This window comes from Porites lutea, chromosome 5 (assembly GCF_958299795.1).
Source record: "Porites lutea chromosome 5, jaPorLute2.1, whole genome shotgun sequence".
Taxonomy (NCBI): domain Eukaryota; kingdom Metazoa; phylum Cnidaria; class Anthozoa; order Scleractinia; family Poritidae; genus Porites; species Porites lutea.
This window is the reverse complement of record NC_133205.1, coordinates 30,669,042-30,686,541: the sequence shown is the minus strand read 5'-3', so window position 1 is coordinate 30,686,541 and position 17,500 is coordinate 30,669,042. Positions and strand designations below refer to the sequence as shown.

The window sequence follows — 17,500 nt, the reverse complement described above, 5'->3', positions numbered from 1 at the left end:
GTGCAATTTGAGGACGGGGGGGAGATGACGTAAATTTAATATTTTCACGTGACCGTTCTCTGTTTAGACCTAAACAGCCGAACTCAATAAATGCCGTTTAGTCGGTACAGTGGATCAGGATAGTACATTTCGATGGATATTATAATGTTTTCTAAGACTCTGTTCCTTTTATTTATCGGTTTTATTAAAAAATGACAAATCTCAAAGATTTGTCACTTTTTCCAGTTATATAATGTACTAACTGCTTAAAGGAAACTTGCAATTCATAATATTTCAAATGAACTTCTGCAAGCATGGAAAGTCATTCAAGAGTTAAACTGATCATGCAACCTCTTGCTAACGGAAGTATAAAAGATGGCGTTATCTCTGCATTCCACAGATTCTGTTGGCGGGGGTTTCCCCCTTCTTTTTTTTTTAGTCAGATGACTAGTCAGATTAACGTAATAATAATAAAGGTCTTTATTAATAATTCATTGCACAAACAGACGTGCAGCAATTTACATGGCCATAAAATGAATAAAGGAAAGCGAAAAAATACATGAGGAAACTAACTAAATAAATATCAATTAGTATTAAAGAGACATCTATTAATAAAAACTGATTAAAAACGACTTGTCCGGACATTAAGGGTAGAATATAATTATGCGACCTAGTTCTCATCTGCCTTTTTCTCTGGGGAGGTAAAACAGGGGCACCCAACGAGATTACAGTTCAAAACCACTTAAACATAGCATTGTTAAACGTATTTTAGTATTTAAACGGTAGATAAAGGCATATTTTTATCCCCTAAAAATTTTTCATCTGTTCGGATTTCCTAGCTGAAAGTCTAGTGATCCGAAAATTATAGGGATCACAACTTACCTTTTCGAAAATTTCAGCCAGAAAAAAGGCTCCCGAAAATTATAGGTGACCTTTTTAGGGTAAAAATCCGTTAAAAATAGGCAATTATACCATTTTTAAGATGTTCGAAAATCCTAGGAGAGGCAGGCAAGCAAGAAATTTTACAACAAATGTTCCGAAAATTCTAGATCTCAAATCGTCTTCCGAACAGATATTTTTCCGAAAATTGTCGTTGGGTGCCCCTGAGGTAAAAGATCGCTCAACGCAGTGTTGGTGGAAGAGATCCTTCGCCATAACTTCATATCTCTATTACGACGAATGTCCAACTGAGATACTGTGCTGCTTTAAGCAGTAACCTAACTTATAACACCTAGCAAAGAGCTTATCAATTCTACTTAAACGTAACTATAAAAAGCGCACCCCCAGACTTCAAGCATATGTGAAGACTGAAAGGATCAAACTTTGAAAAAGTAAGTCCAAATTCTCAATAGAGTAGTCATAATATTTACAGAATCTTATAATATACGACCTACTGCCTTATTTGATGTAGCATTATTTGATTTCTTTCCACTCTTACTAGACCAGACGAGGGTCCCACAACTGTAACATTCCTAGCATAAGAAATTCTAAGCTACAGTAAGGGACAAAAATTTTAGTTAGACGCGAATTTATGTCCGTAAAATTCAACTTCACATGTGTTAAGGCAGGCATTCGGTAACTTTGTAGCCTACCACGCAGACGTTCTTGGGGCCAGTTCGTCACGCGTTCCTGCCCCACGAACGTCTGGGGCAGGAACCATTGTACATTATGCTTTTGCTTCCCTACTAAAATGCTCCACCTTAATGCTCCATTTTTCCCACTAAAATGCTCGGTCTCCCCAAAAAATCACTAAAATGCTCGGATAATGCTCATTATACAAACGGTTTTTTTAAATTAATTTCAAAGTTTACACTTACCAAAACGTGCAAGAGTTGCAAGTAACAACGACAACGTGTACAAGTTCATAAATACAGCCAAAAAAACCAGCTTTGTTAGGTTTTTTGTGAATTTTGAATTTAGTCTTCATTTTGTTTAAAAAAGCAGGAGCTCATGGTGCATGGGCTCCTGAAAAAAGTTAATTTCTATTTTATTTTCTCGGCAAAATTAATTTTCCGGGGAAAATGCCACTAAAATGCTCGAATAATGCTCAATGCTTTTGCCTCACTAAAATGCTCCAAAAAAGGCTAGCATAATGTACAAAAGCCTAGCAGGAACGCGTGACGAACCCCTAGGAACATCTTCGTGGGAGGCTCTTTGCAGATAAGCACATTTTTTGCAGCGATGTCTTTAAACGAAACTCAAGAGAAAAATCTGCAGGCAAACATCAAAGATGGGAACAAATTTAAAGTGAACCAGCTTATTCTGGGAGCTCCCCGAACGTGCACAATCTCTTGTTTCTTTTTTGTTCAGAATAACTTGGCTGAACAAATTGATGCGAGGTTTGAAAATAATAGGAATGCTGCTGAACGTGGTACACGGTCAAGTAAAAAAAACTTGCAAAATCATATAACAAAGAAGTTTAACGGGATTCATAACCATTTCACTTTATTAACTATGATGTTGCTTAATTAAGCTAATCATGATAATCTAATTAGCATAATCATGAGAGCGTGCAGAAAAAAATTTGCAGAAAATTTCTAGTCGCTCGATGTTTTAGAACGATTTAAGTTTGTTTTTGCTTAGATATTGATGAAAAAAATTTCTTACTCAGACCATATCACCCAAAATAAAGAAGTTTCCTAGCTGAATGACATTCTTTAAAATTTTAAAAAAATTTTATTCAAAAGATGCTTTTTAAATTTTTTTGTGGCGGAATATTATGGGTTTCCTACGACCGAAATATTTTTTTTTCGAAAGGGTATTCTTTTCCCTTTCCAATGAGGTATAGCTTGATATTGAACTGTAAATAACACCAGAGATATGGTTTTTTAAAGTTACATGGGCAAAATACATTAAAATAATTTATGCAAAATATGCTTTTTAAATTTTAAAAAATTTTTGGGGAAGACGATGGGTTTTAAGGCTATTTTACGACAACCATACCGATAGGGCGTCTGTTCACACATAAGAAGGGTGGTTTCGTCGCGATTTCTGTCCAGGGAAGCTGCGCCTCGCAGATCTCTAAAGTGGAGAGACACAAATCGGATGGGTATTTGTAAAAGAAAAGCTATCCTGTAGATAGTGTGAACACAGCCTAATTTAACTTCACCCTCAGTTGTCGCTGAAGATGAAAGATACGACTACTTCTCAAGTTTCCCGGATGAGAAAAGAAAAAAAAATGAAATAACTCATTTTGGCGAACGATCACCCTTGGGTCTTAGTCTTTTTGAAGCCATGAAGGCGACATTTCTATAGAAAAAGAAACAGCAAGGGTTCAAAATCTGTCGCCTTCAGTTTCGCATACAAGTTTAATAAACAAGACAATAAGAAGAGGCTTGATTTCACAAGGCCCAAATTAAGCCTGTCGGATCGTGAATGGCGCAGACAGTGATGCTGAACGGATGACAGTCGTTGTCTCTAAAGATTTCTCAAAAACCAAGTCATTTGTGAGTCATTCTTGGTTAGAGAGCTTCGATGGACATTCACGTATATCATCATTATATTTAGCAGAACTGAAGATAAATATATGCCGCTGAACAAAGGTCAAGCTGTACGTGCTATGAGCTGAAAACGAAAATAATGACTTTGACTACTTTCACTTTCGCTATAATCTGCATAAGACATCGTGTGAACGTAGTTCTTGGTGGCATTTTGAATACGTAGGGAAGAATCCATAACGAGTATGGAAAAAAAAAACGTAAAAAAGAGTATTGCTGGAAACTGAAGTAAAAGAAAGGGATACACGGAACAAGAACCCCACTTTTCTTCGTTATGGTAGAACTCAATTTTAACGTCTAGGCTTATATTACATCGTAAGGGGTTTGCTCGGGCTTAGAAAGATGCGGAGGCGGGAGAGAGATGTCGGGGTGTTTATATCCGGTTGAGCTTATGTGTTTATGATATTTAAAAACTCCAGTATTGTAAACACACTCTATTTATTGCTTGCTATTAAAAGAAGCCAAAAATGTTGCACATAAAAAGCAACTGTTATCAAATACCTGTATTAAATCTACAATTTCTATAAAATTTATGCTTAAGCGGGGTATAAAATTGTTATCGCAGTTCAAGAGTTTATGACAACACCGTCTCTTGAAGGAGCGGTTTTAGAGGCTAAAAGAATAATTCTTAATGGCAAACTTAGGCTTTTTTTACAATTGATACATGGCAAAAAAGATAATCAAAGTACTAAAGCGGTGCTATGGGTAGCAAAATATAATTCTTTTCAAGTAAGTAAAAATCGAATATCATGACGAGGCCCAGTCTTTCTCTAGTGCCTGGGTATTATGATTAGTAGGGGAAATAACTGATTTGCATTGATCAAATCACAGTGACCAATTTCTTTGAATGTAATCCATTGACAGGTAGTTTTAACAAGCAGGTATACGGTACCTCCATACCAAACTGAGAGATGGACCCTTCCCTTGATTTCACCGACAAATTCGAAAGAATATTTGGTATCCCTGGTAACTGCTACTTGCAACAGGCCCAGGAGTCCATGGGTTGAAGAAAAAAATTCTCTGGGGGAAGGATTACGTGCTATCAAGATCTCTCCTTTAACCCTCTAGGCCTCAAAATCTACATGCAAATTTTCAGACTGATCGCAATACATTTCCTTAAAGAATAAGTTGGGAGAATTTGATAATAGATCAAAGAATTTTTCAATAGATGATCATTTTGTAAGTTCTACTAAACTTTCCATATGATTAAGTATTGATATTTAAGAAGAAAATTGATGTTGATCACGCTTGGGATTTAAGTATTAACAGGAGCCATAATCGGGGTAGGAGACCTCCTTTTCCCTCCTTTTCCCCGCAGGGTTTTTTTTGTTTCGTCCGAACGGGATATTCATCGCACGTCACCTCCGACATCTCTTCGTCACTGGATTTGTCAAAAACACTCTCACTACGGGTCACATTTACTCACATTTAGAGTTATTGTCAAAAAGGTTCTCCTCAAGGTCTTGCTTCAAGTTCGGAGGAGGCAGTGATGACAGAAATGGAATTTATTCAACTCCTAAGGAGGTCATTTCAGACGCCATTTTGACTGTTTATCCTGTGTGCGGCGCTCTTGCAAAAAAATGCGCGCGCGTGTCACACGAGATGGCACAATTCATGCTAAAAATAGCACTTTTGGCTATTTCGATACAACCAACCCCATTCCTGGAAAAGGCCCAGTTACGGTCTCCTACCCCGATCATGGCTCCTGGTATTAATGAATATTCTAGGTCTTTTGGTACTTCAGGTAGTTGCAAAATAGTCGAGGCACTTGCGAAAATTAAACTCCTGAATCATGTCTTGGGTCTGCGACAAGTTGTACGTGATAGTGTATCTACAAATATTGTTTGGGTATACAGAAAGATAACATGTACAGTAGCAGGAATAGCCAAAAGAAATCCATATGTGGAATATTTTTGCGCAAGGGCTAATCAATCGAACGTTGGCACCCAGTGCCTTACTTCCGGGAGTCTCAATTTGAGATATGGTTTATAGCATTAAGTGAAAAGTGCGATACCTCATCCAAGTGTATCTAAGGCTTCTAAACATGTAATGCTGGCTACGCAGTGGCGTAGGAAAAAAATCAAAATGCGAGCTACGTCATATCTTTTACAGGGTGGTGCTGGACGCTTCGACGAACTCTCCCATTACTTAAGGAAGCCTATCACTCTCGCCTAAGTAAGATAGGCGCTGAGATATAACATAGTTTTTCTGCTGCGGCTTTCCTTAATTTGGTGAATGACAAGTTGAACTTGTTCATATCAATCGAACCTCTTCTCTACACTTCCCTTTTTCTCACAATTTTCTTGTTCTCCGGCGAAGATGAAACTTAGTAAACCTCTTACCATCGCTACCTCTATTATCCGGACACCTCTTTGATGCGGGCATGGTGGCTATGTTCCTTTGATGCCCATATAGAGGTACAAATGATTGTGACCAGTGTCAATTGTGCTTTGTATTCTTGTACGGACAAGGAGTTACATCTGTCATTGAAACCAGTGCAGGGAACGAGGCTCGAAGAACAGAGTTATGCTTCTTTAATTACATCCAGGTCCTTAAATAACAGCTTATAACCTGTTTCTTGATGCAGTGCAACTAATGTTCGGCCCTGTCGGACGCTTGTTTAGCTGTTGAAGCTGTTCGGTAGGAAAGAAGAGAAAACAAACAACGTACACTTAATCAAGACCTAACACAGCAAATGCAAAAGCGGAATAATGATAAAAATAAGAAAAAAATAACTTAACATTTTTAAAAAGTTTGTTTACCACAAATGAATTTTCCCAAAGCATTGACGACATCTATGCGTTGCATCTTCACCAGCGCTTCGATAAACGTCTTGACTGTGAGGTCTGGATAAACGTGAACGATGTGTTCCACTAAAGCTTTGGTCGGGCTTGGATTTCCTTTTGGCTTTAAATTGTCACAATCTTCTTTGGATACACCTAGCCTGCGAGCAAAATGCAGCCAGTTTTTCATTCCTGGTGTTTCTTTATCCAACAAGATTGCAACCTCTTCCGAACAATTTATATTTTCACGCAAATTTACAACTGTGTGGCTATCTGTGGAATGGGAAAATAAACATCGGTCAATCAATTAATTAGCCTGTAGAACAGGCGCTAAATCTACACGTTTTAAGGGCGAGCGAAACACGAAGCAGGTGTGGAACGTGAGACACGCTCCGTTGTGCGTGTCTCGCGCCCTCGCTACCTTCGCGCTTGCCTTCTCTTGCCTGAGAAACGCGAGAAATAACACCCGTTCTGCAGGCTACCAATTTTTAAAATTCAATCAGTCAGTCGGTTAGACAATCAACCAAAATGTGAAGTTAAAAGAATTTACATTTATGGGTGAAAACGCTTGTCGCTTTGATGAAAATAATAAAGATTCAGAATTCTGTATTTCCCGTCATTACACTTTGTAAAACTTAAAATGGTAAATAGTTTCAAATCATTTATTGTCTGCTGTCACTTCAGATGAATTAATTAATAAATTAAATGACAAATTAAAAAAGAAGAGCTATTAGGTTATGCAATTGTATCTATTACTGCGGGTCAAAATAATAGACTCTGTTTCTATGAGCTTTTGAAAATCAGAAGTAGAAAATGATACCTAAGAGATACTTATCCAGAACTTTGCACACATCTTCTCTCAACATTTCTTTCAAGACATCTCGCATCTCCTTTACTGTCAGTCTGGGGTTTTTCTTTTCAATGATGTTTAAGACTGTTTTCGCACAGCTGGTGGAGGTCGCAATTTGTTGCAGTGTGTCATCTGGAATACTTATGCTCAGCCCTAAAGCTTTCCAGTTGTTGTGGTGGTCCATTTGAAGACAAATACTCTCAAAAATGGTTGGATGTCTCTCACGGAATTCCCGTAATGTTGCACTGGCTGTAAAAAAGGGCATTTATATTAATGCATGTGTTCTTCGGTTTTATTTTTGCATAAACCTACAAAAATGGAGTTAACAACATCAAATGTATTTGAACTCCATTTTAAAGGGCGTCTTTTTTGTTAAAAGATTCCGGGCAATCATAAGAGTTGCAAACAATAGCCAAGAAAAGTCATTTACTGTGTTACTCAAACTCAGACGAGATTTTGTTATAAGGAAGTTGGTTAGAAAACAAGGGATTAACATACATGCTGCTTTGCGAAGATTCCGTAAAATTTGATGTTTCAACCAGTCACTGAATTTATCAGTAAAGTTAGCACCATTAGTCCATTATACTGATTCCGATGTGCTCATTGCCTTTGGTTCTTTCCTTCTTATCTGAACCATTAATTAATTTTAAAATTAGAACAGTAGACTGATCCTTACGGCAGGAAGAGTGATAGGAAAAATAAATAAAGAAAACACTGAAAATAAAATGAGCCGATTGTTTGCTCCCCGCTGCTGCTGATTTGTCTCGCTTTTCTTTCTCTCTTGCCTCATCCCAGGCCCCAGCAGCTGGGAGCGTAGCCTGTGTACAGACGTCCCCCTCACTAAGAGAAAAATCGGGAGAAGATTTTTTTCTGAGGGAGGGGGAACGTCTGTACACAGGCTACTGGGAGCGGTAAGACTGAGACGGCCGTATTCACACAGAAGCTGGAATCCGAGTTTTTTAATGGCTCAAAAATCTGCACAGCAAATAAAGTGGTTAGACTACAATGAAAACTTAACTGCAATCAAGAGAGGATGAAATATCGCCTTCGAATCAAGAAGGGATGAAAGGACCTTTATCTTTTCTTACTTGTAGGGAACTTATAGGGAACTTACTTGGAAGACGACAACTGTCTACTTTCTGTACAAGATCGTTTCTTGAGATGGCTGTTAGTCCTTTTTTGAGTGCTTGGACTGAGAAGTTAGTGTCGAAGCCCTCTTTACACTCAAGCATATGTTTGCTTGGACTACTTTCGAAACTGTGCTGGCATTTCATGATAACTTCCTCCGGAACTTGGAATTCTGAAGCAAGATGGACCCAGTAATTGGCCCTAGGATAGCCTGGTTGATCCAGTTGACCAGCAAGCTCATCCATCACATGAACATTTAATTTCTCTCTCAGCAAATAATTATAATCTGGAAGATAGTGATGTGATTGTTAGAAGCATTGAGTAGATTGTAATAGCGGGCGCTTTCCATTCAGCTCAAAATTCCGGAAATTTTGGTTAGAAATCAACTGGAACGGGACCATTTCGGTTCGGTCCGACCGGGATATTTGAGATTACCTTGAAGGTGGTCCACTTTGACCAGTTTTGACCGGTCTGATCATTTCGGTCGTTTGGACAGAATGTCTCTTGCCATTTGACAAAATTGTTGTCCCCAGTGCCTCTCTTTTGTATCCTGCTCACAAGAACAATAACCAAACGCGCAGTGGCTTGGGTCGGGTCTTCATAACCGGAATGTACCGTTCCATTGGGCACGTGGGTCGGCACGTGGAATTTCCGAAATTTTTGTTGAATGAAAAGCGCCCAATAACAGCCTATGAAAATGAGTCAATCTGGTCCGGGGTTCTCCCCTGCCCAACCATCATGACTATAGTATTATTTTGCGACGACTTGCAAAAGAGTGGCAAAAGAATGTTTGATTGCATTTTGTACTTCGGCGGTAGGACTACAGCAGGTGATCGAACGAACCTAAAACAAAGTTAATAATCAGGGATTATGAAGAAACAAATCGACCCTGCTCCAGAATCAAACTGAAGTAAAATATCCTGGCCTCCTCCAGAGATAAAGCACATACCATATACGAGTATAGCCCATAAATTATATGGGAGTACCCCTGGGGTTTGGAGAGCTACGGAAAAATTTTGAAAATAAGCCCCTCCATGTATAAGCCCCCCAAACTCGTAGGGCAAAAAACCCTCCGTTAAATCGCCCCTCCAAATTTAAGCCCCCGGGGGCTTGTACATGGAAATTGCCCTCAAATTGAAAAAAAAAAAAAAAAAAACAGCAAAACCTGTACAGTAACTCATAAATTTTTGCATTTGTCATAGAACTGTTTCGTGAGCCAGCTGGATTTGCGGTCAAAAAGTGTCACAGTATATCGCTGTTTGGCTTGGATTTCCTCGTTCCATGTCGACAAAGTACAGGTTTAGTAAGATCTACGTCCTCAAGGCGAGTTTCAGTAAGAAACACTTAAAGCAAGGGGCACACAAACTTTCTGCAAATTACTGACATATATTTCCTTCCAACTATACGCTAGCCCAATCGGTTTTGAGACGTAGATAAGCCTAGTCGATTTTGTAACGCAAATTCGCCCCGTATATATAAGCCCTTCCAAATATAAGCCCCTCAAAAAGGGCCTTTGAAAAAGTAAGTTTCGGGGCTTATTTTCTGAATTTTACACAGGGTCCAGAGAAGTTTCGCGTGAATAAATAAATTACTAAAAAGTCTCACCTTGAAAAATGTCTATACCTGTCGCTTAGCACGACTATTTAGCCCAGTGGGATCTTTATGAATCTATTGTAAACGATTTCTTCGCTTCTTATCTGACCCAGATCGACTTTGTTGTTCGCCATTTTGAAAATCAATAACCGCAAGTCATATCCTCGCTGGCGCACTGCACGTCGCCCCGGCGACTGAGGCACGAAGGACGGCACGAAGTACTGTAAGCCGATCTTACGAGCCCTCAGTCTCTTGGTTGCGGTATATAGAATGTGTAATGAAACCGAAACGACAACTGTATCGCATTTTTTCAGAGGTTTTGATGTTCTAACGGCAAACACATCTCCTCTGGACCCTGTGAATTTTACGATATTTGATCACGTGGTATGTTGTTGGCCTTTCAGTTTCCTGAGCTGCGAGGCAGGCGCAAAAGGCCTTACTTTCTTCTCTTCTTCCCTATCCCCTACCTGTTTCGCCGCCTGCTACCAGCTGCTGCGCAGGCTGAACTTTTCACCAACAAGACCAACATGGCGCTTTTGAGGATTGAGCCGATGCAGCTTCCCTGGGAAGGTACGTAGAGGAAGTAGACTTTTATTCAAGCCATTGTTTCTCTCTCCCTTTATAAGCCATATAGCTGATATAGGTAGGCCAAAATGGCGCCAAAACCCTACCCTTTGGGGCGGCCCATGAAAACGGGTGTAGACTTGGCCCACTTTGGTCTGAATATGGTTTTCGAGGGAACTACTGGAGTGTATGAACGTATTTATCGTTTCATTTCCAAATGAGACAGAAAGAAAGAGAAATATGCGAATTCGAAATGGATTTTTAAAAGAAATGTTTTTGTTGTTGTTTTATTCTTAGTAATGATGACATAACTTCTTAGAAGCCAGGTCCGAAAATGGGTATGGATTTTAGAGGCTAGGTCTGAAAATGGGTGTGAAAATGACATTTTTTGGTCTCTGTGATACCTCCACCAAGAAATCCCAGGTGTACCTAACCCTTCGGGTCCTTCAGTGGCTGGGGGTGTTTTAATGACTGGAGTCGGGGGTACAATTAAACAACTGAATTAAATCAAAATCAAAATCAATTGAAAATAGGGCAATCATTTTTATGTGATGGCAAAAAATGGGATGGGGATACCATTTTTTACTTTGGTGTTTTCATCTAGATGCAGAGTTTTCACTTACACTTTTTTTAGACTTTGCTTAAGAATGGAGCTATTGTGGCTGCTGTATTTTCGACACCCTGATGAATTCAGTATCAGAACATAACCGTGGCGAATTCTCATGGCCCTTAATTTGAGTTTTGTTTTCCTGATGTTGTTTCATTGTAACAGTAAATAAATCACCAAGCACAGTACAACACATGACACCAAGAAAAACCATTTTTGTATAATTTGGTCGTTCCATTTTTAAGATTTTACATTTAGAAGGAGGTATATTTTTTGTTGCATGTATTGAAAAAAGTAACAAACAGCCCCTTATTAGAGTGGACTCCTTTTTGGATGTTGTAAACAAAATTTTACTTTGGCTGCAGGATTGATAGCATATTAAGGTGCACTGTTGTTTTGATTGCCCTGACCTAATTGAATTAACCTTGAGAATAGCTTAAAAAGTTTAGGTTTACGCTATCACATTTTTTATTGCAAGGGAGGTGAGTTGGGAGGGGGGGGGGGAGGGGTTGTGCACATCTTCTGAAGTAGAGGGTGGACATTTTAATTATTTGTAGCCATAACTTCCCATTAATTTCTACCACCTCCCTCCTTTCCATACCCCTGGAGAATTAGTCAACCATGAATGGCACCTTCTGACAGGTTTGCTACTAAGTATGGTACTTTAGTAGAAAACTCTGATACATCACTGTAAGATGCTACAGTGTTTATAGTGGATGTAAAAAATGATTGCTGCATGCACACACATGATATGAATATTGTTAAAGTAGTGTTTCCACACTCACCACTAATATTGAGAGAGCGGTAGCTGTGTAGCAAATCTTTGTATTTCAAGAATGTTTACTTTTAGAAGTTAAAGAAATTAGAATACTGTATGAGGTTTTTTGACAAACAGTACTTGACCTTTTGCTAACAGAAAACCCATAATAAATTATGTTTACTGGCTTTCAACAGTAAATGACTTCATGCAAATATATATACAGGGTTCAGCGGTGGGGCCGGGAGTTTTTCCTTTGTGGGGCATAACTGGGAATAAGTGTGGTATTGGCACCATAGCGCCAATGACGAGTGCCGAAGGCATGATAAACAAGGGGGGTCGGGGGGCATGCTCCCCCATGAAATTTTCAAAAAATTTAAGTACTGTAGGATGCAATCTGGTGGAATTATAAATTTGGCAAACACCAGGATTTCATTGTGGTCAACATAAGGAAGAAAACGTTAATGACCTTTTCCAGCTTAGCAAAAAAACTTATCAAACTTGAATTCTTTCTTTCAAAATTATCAATTGTCGATCAGTTTGTTTTAGCATTCAATACATTTCCGCTGGCTCAAACCAATGTCGGCCCTTTTATCAATTAGCTTTGGTCCAGGTCACGCAAGGAAATACTATAAAAGTTTTAAGTCACATTGTCTCAGGTGAAATTCAAAAGATTGTAGGATTTTGATGATTCATAAAATCACAGAATATTTCTTTTATGAATTCTAATACATTAAATTGCCTCATTCAGTGTATGATCATCTGGTCCAAGGATTTTGCCAGACTGAAGTATATCTCAGAGGGGTTGTGTGAGCTTGAGAAGACAATAATTGTCTTCTTTTGTAATGCTTGAAGCTGATGTGTGATAATTGGGCTGATAGTTTTATGTAAACAAACTAATGGGACAGTGTGCCTGCTTAAAAATAGTTAAGATTGTTGTGTATTACCATTGGAAAGCTTTGAATCCACGTGATCATCGGTGACATCCTCTGTGAGTGCAATTATTTCTTCACCTGAGAATCAGAAATTATGCAAGATCAAGCTGAATTTAAATGCATTATCATAATTTTTGTCAATGATCTCGTTATTATTTTTTGCTCTAATATTTACTTATCTCATTATTAAATTAATTTACAAATATATTTATTATCAGTGATAAATTATATACTATTGTTCAAACATATGAGCAAATACGTCAAACAATTTAATATTAAAAACTCTCTAGCTGTGCAAAACTTTTGTCTGCTGCATTGAATAAGGGCCCAGAAATATAATCATATCTTAGCTTTTCTAAAAGATCAGAAGTGGATAACCTTCGGCCATCAAGCAATGTTATTTGCCACTTTAGAAATGACAAAGAAATGAATGAGCAACTTCTGGGACTGTTACAAGAGACTGGGCTTATTAGCCTGATAGCTGACTGGCACATCCTCAGTGACATTATCCCAGAAACAATCAATATGGAAGACATTTCAGCTCTTATTACCTTCTTTTTTCTAAAGTAGCAGATTGTAATGTCTCGTGGCATTTAAGTGCATGACAGACTCTGCTCCTAGAATCTTTCCTTGCAATTTACCCATACAAAGCACAATTGGTGTGAATACAAAAAAAATATACATGCAAGTGAAAATTGGAAAATACAATATGCCAAGTAACCCTAAAAATATTCTTGCAGCTGATGGCCTAAAAAAATTCAGACAGTGGAAAAATCTTAATAAAAAAATTCATGCTTCTCGAAAATCCACCACCCCCCCCCCCCCCTTCCATAACTCCATCCCTTACTAAATGAGGTGATGCACAACTGTACTTGTGACGTAAAGTATTTCAGTTCTTTCTTAGACTGTACTTTGAGAAATTAAAGCCTGAAGAAGCTTTTTAGATGCGCTATTCTTTTGTTATTAGGTCAAATGCAGATTCCTAAACACCTATGTAAGTTAAAACTGAGTTTTCCTTGTCTCTAGTGACATGCTGTAGCATTAATTCCATTGGTAATGAGCTAATCAGGTATTCTTACCTCCCTCAGCTCCCTCAGGATCAAGACAGCAATGTTTTCTCCAGTAGAAGAGGAATTGTTTCATCTTTTTTCCAATGAAGAGGACGAGGTAAATTAAAAAGGTTATAACCAGTAAACATCCTCCAGTTATTGGTATCATCACGCCAACTTTATTGTTGTCCTTACTGTGAAGAACAGTACTGCTTTTCGTAGGTTTAGACCTCAAATTTGTTGTAGTTGTAGAATTTTTCAGATTCTTGCCAGATAGTCCGGATGTCCCTAGAGACTCATTGTTAGATACAGGTATTTCTGTTGGTTCAGTCAGCGATTTTTTTGTTAACACTGATGCCAAGGTCGTGTGTATTTTACCTGGTAAAGGTAGACATAGATCTAGTACATGATCCATGTAATATCCATGAATGCAGCTTGTCATTGAACAGTTGCTGTTTTGCCTTGGGGTGCATCTCCTATGCGTTATCCTAAACCCACATTGGTTACAGGGCTTACAGTGAGAAGTGTCTTTAGCATCACTGTATGTTTCATTCTCGCAGTTTACACAACCAAGAAAAGTTCCATTTTTTACTCTTGAACCACATTGCACTGCGAGTCCTTTTCCAGGGGGGCATATTGGACATCTTGTGCATCTTTCACCATGGTTGTTTGAGTCCAATATAGTGAACTCCCTGGTTTGGGAACATCTAGCTTCTGTTGGTTTTATTGCAACTGAGATGAACAGAGATGAAGCCATCAAACAAAATCCTAGGATGCTGAACATCTGAAAAACAATAATTTGGAGAAAAATGATAAAAAAAAAACACAGAAAGAACAACCAGCAGTGGTTTTTTCAATGAATGCTCGTAGGGAAAATGACTACGAGTACTTGAGGATTTTCCTTCTTTCATAGTTGTGTTTATTACTGGTGCAGGGTTATTTTTGAGTTTGTTTTCAGAAGTTAAATTTACTATTGTTTAATAATTATCAGATACTTAAACTTTCAAACAAAGTTTATAGATTAGTATTCACCTATAGTACGTATTAGCTCCTGACTACAATTTACAGAATATTAATTTGCAATAATAATATTAATTTATATCAATTTACAACAAATTTTAAGGTTATGAGAATTATTAAGGACTTGATCACCCATGAGTACTTAAACGTGTTGCTGTTCAATCAAATTCGCCTTGAATTAGCGATCAATGAAAATTTATGGAGAATGATGTACATGTAGATTATAACGTTTAAGGCAACAACACAATGCTCCATACCTTGTCGCATAAAGAAATATAGCTCTGTTGAAACATAATATACGGTAACATAACTTTCATCGCCTTTAAGTGTGGTGATGTGTAGAATTTCGTAAGTCGATCCTTTCCCTCTTATCAGTTGCCCAACCAGGAAATCAGGACACCTAAAAACACAAAGAAATACTGAGTGCTAGCCACAGATCTTTGTTTGAGGCTTGTTTGTTTTTTACGATCAAGTATTAAAGAAAAGGTCGAGAATAATCTTTTGATATTTTAAATATGTTTACCTCAGCAATAAATCTCTGGAGGCGGTAAACTGCCCTAAAAAAAGCGTCCAAAGTCAAAACAAATTCCGCAAGAAGCCTAGTCGGCCTTAACCGTGACTGTTCACGAGATGACTTGAAGTATGAAAACAAATTCAAGAACGGGATCTTTTTTTTTTCTCGAGAATCGCTACGCTCGGTACATCTGAAGCTCAACTGAATATCGTACATGAATATATTTTACAGTTATAAGTGGTGGTGATGTAACTTTTGACGTCACTTGTCACATAATCATGTGACCGTTTTCATAAGTAAAACCGCAAAATTCAATTGACGATTCTTCTTATGACTTAACAGGAGTCGATTTAATTGGCTTGAAAACTGTTTTAATTCTTTTTTTGTCTCGTATGATTGTTTTGAACGGCACTAACGATTTCGATGTGATGTTCCGGTTGTGTGACTTCTTTTACTTTGGAGCATTTCTTTGTTGATAATAGTACGAACGAAAAAATGGTATCAAATGGGTAAATCTTTAACATTCAGACGAGACTTCCTTGTTGCTTTCTGATGTAACAACGTGTCCAAGGTTTTAAAGGGCCAACTTGACCTATGTACTCGCCATGATTCTGAAACGGTCGTGACATTTTGAAAAAAATATTTGGTGGGGTTTTCCCTTTCTAAAAAAAAAATGAAAACGTTAACGTTTGCACTTATTAAAGGAAGGATACCTCTTTTCTTGAACCTGAAGTAGCAGTCCTCTTCAAAAGGAAAATATACTTGATCAGGAGTCTTAAGAAGGTAATTGAGTGCTTCAATTTTGTTTATAATTCTACAAACGGACATGAAAACTTACAGAATAATTCGTGGCAGTAGAGTGAATGACGTTTCCTCTCCTTTGTTTGTGCTAACTAAGCATATTGACAATTTGAAGTGGAAATTGTTATCATCTTGGTGTTCTTGACAAGTCATACGTGAAAAGATCTATGGAAATGTAACATATATTTTTATTTGAAGTCCAACTAAACGACTAAAGTATTTAAAGAACACCAGACTTGTCTAGAGTTGTGGGACGAATATCGATTCACTATCAAAGCATACTAAAGCAGATGACAAGATTGAAAACCCAGTCTTGCATAACATGGTCTGATGTCATGAAACTCTGCGTGTAGGCAAATTTTTAAAGAATGTTTCTTCATTATTTTCGTAATTTTCGTGATTAACCACGGTAGTAAAATGCAAATATGATGATTATTTACTTTTTTAAACTCATTTCCGCTGCCTATGGTTTGAATGAGTTAAAGCGTTTGGATTCTAAAAGTTTTTTTTCATCACCTCGGTGCAAAAGATGGAAAAATGAAGTGTGTATCTGTAAAGTGGAGTTTAAACTACTCAGTATATCTTCTGTATAAAATTCTGTGTTCGAGTTCTTGTCGAGTGAAATGTGCGTACGCTAGCTTTCCCTTATCCAAGCAATCCCGCCAACTTCGTTGTGATTGCAGTCACTCTCGCTCATGACGTACTGGGCCAGAAATTGTACCAAAGAATTGCGCCGAATTTGCAGAGTTTCCGTTTCGCTAAAATCCAGCAATTGTTTCTTACACTTGGCACTTCGGCATTATTTTATCTAAGGCAGCGTTCACACTTGATGCCAGGGAACGATGCCCGAGTACGGTATTCTCTGGGCGCTAATGTGAACACACCCTTTTTTCAAGTACCCACGCTAAAATTCGGGTGATGGGCACCGGGTCCCCCTGTGCATACAGTTTTTTTTAGTTCTTGGGCAGTCTGCCACTGCTTTGTACTCGCTGCTAAGCTGATATTTCAAAGTGGCGTCTGACAGGGCGAAATAAGATAGCTTTGTACATAGATACATATCGGGTTCTCAAGGTGTGAACACAACATTCTTTTGTGCCGGTGCCCAGGCACTGGATCCCGGGCACTAAGTGTGGACAGTTTCCAACACTTCTTTCCTATTTCGATTCAGACAAAGCGATCTATCCTTCACATTTGCAGGCCTGTAACAGATCAAGGTTATGTACACGGTTCTCGAGGTATATGTCTGTCTGGTGGTTCTAAATTTGTGCTGCATTCTTCATGTAATGTGTCACACGGTGAGTTAACTGGTCACTAAGTATACAGTATCGCTAAGTTTGACGTCATTCCCTGACTGAATCTATTACTCATTATCTACCTTACTCATTATCTACCTTCTCATTGGCTAAGAAACTACAGCTAATTT

The 17,500-nt window shown here is 38.2% G+C and overlaps 3 protein-coding genes and 1 long non-coding RNA gene across 6 annotated transcripts in view; 2 read left to right on the top strand and 2 right to left on the bottom strand.

The window, feature by feature from the left end:
• LOC140936321 (uncharacterized) overlaps window positions 1–17,500 on the top strand; it is a 161,137-nt gene that overhangs the window by 90,700 nt on the left and 52,937 nt on the right. The window lies entirely within an intron of this gene.
• LOC140936318 (uncharacterized) lies at window positions 5,057–8,544 on the bottom strand. Its single transcript, XM_073385772.1, has 4 exons — window positions 8,224–8,544; window positions 7,080–7,358; window positions 6,239–6,532; window positions 5,057–6,109 (listed from the first exon to the last, which is right to left on the bottom strand). The coding sequence occupies exons 1-4, from the start codon at window positions 8,480–8,482 to the stop codon at window positions 6,069–6,071; spliced, it is 873 nt and encodes a 290-aa protein (XP_073241873.1). The 5' UTR covers window positions 8,483–8,544; the 3' UTR covers window positions 5,057–6,068.
• LOC140936323 (uncharacterized) lies at window positions 14,402–15,444 on the bottom strand. The gene is made up of 3 exons (XR_012165376.1): window positions 15,286–15,444; window positions 15,020–15,162; window positions 14,402–14,526 (listed from the first exon to the last, which is right to left on the bottom strand). It is a non-coding gene; the product is annotated as an uncharacterized lncRNA (long non-coding RNA).
• Window positions 15,972–17,500, top strand: part of LOC140936322 (uncharacterized) — a 7,549-nt gene continuing 6,020 nt past the window's right edge. The window contains exons 1-2 of one of the 3 annotated variants that reach the window (XM_073385775.1): window positions 15,972–16,059; window positions 17,275–17,372. In XM_073385775.1, the coding sequence (XP_073241876.1) occupies window positions 17,295–17,372 (78 nt within the window). In that variant the 5' untranslated portion in view covers window positions 15,972–16,059; window positions 17,275–17,294. Of the gene's footprint in view, window positions 16,060–16,547; window positions 17,373–17,500 lie in introns of those variants that run through there. The other 2 variants (XM_073385777.1, XM_073385776.1) reach the window with 2 other exon arrangements.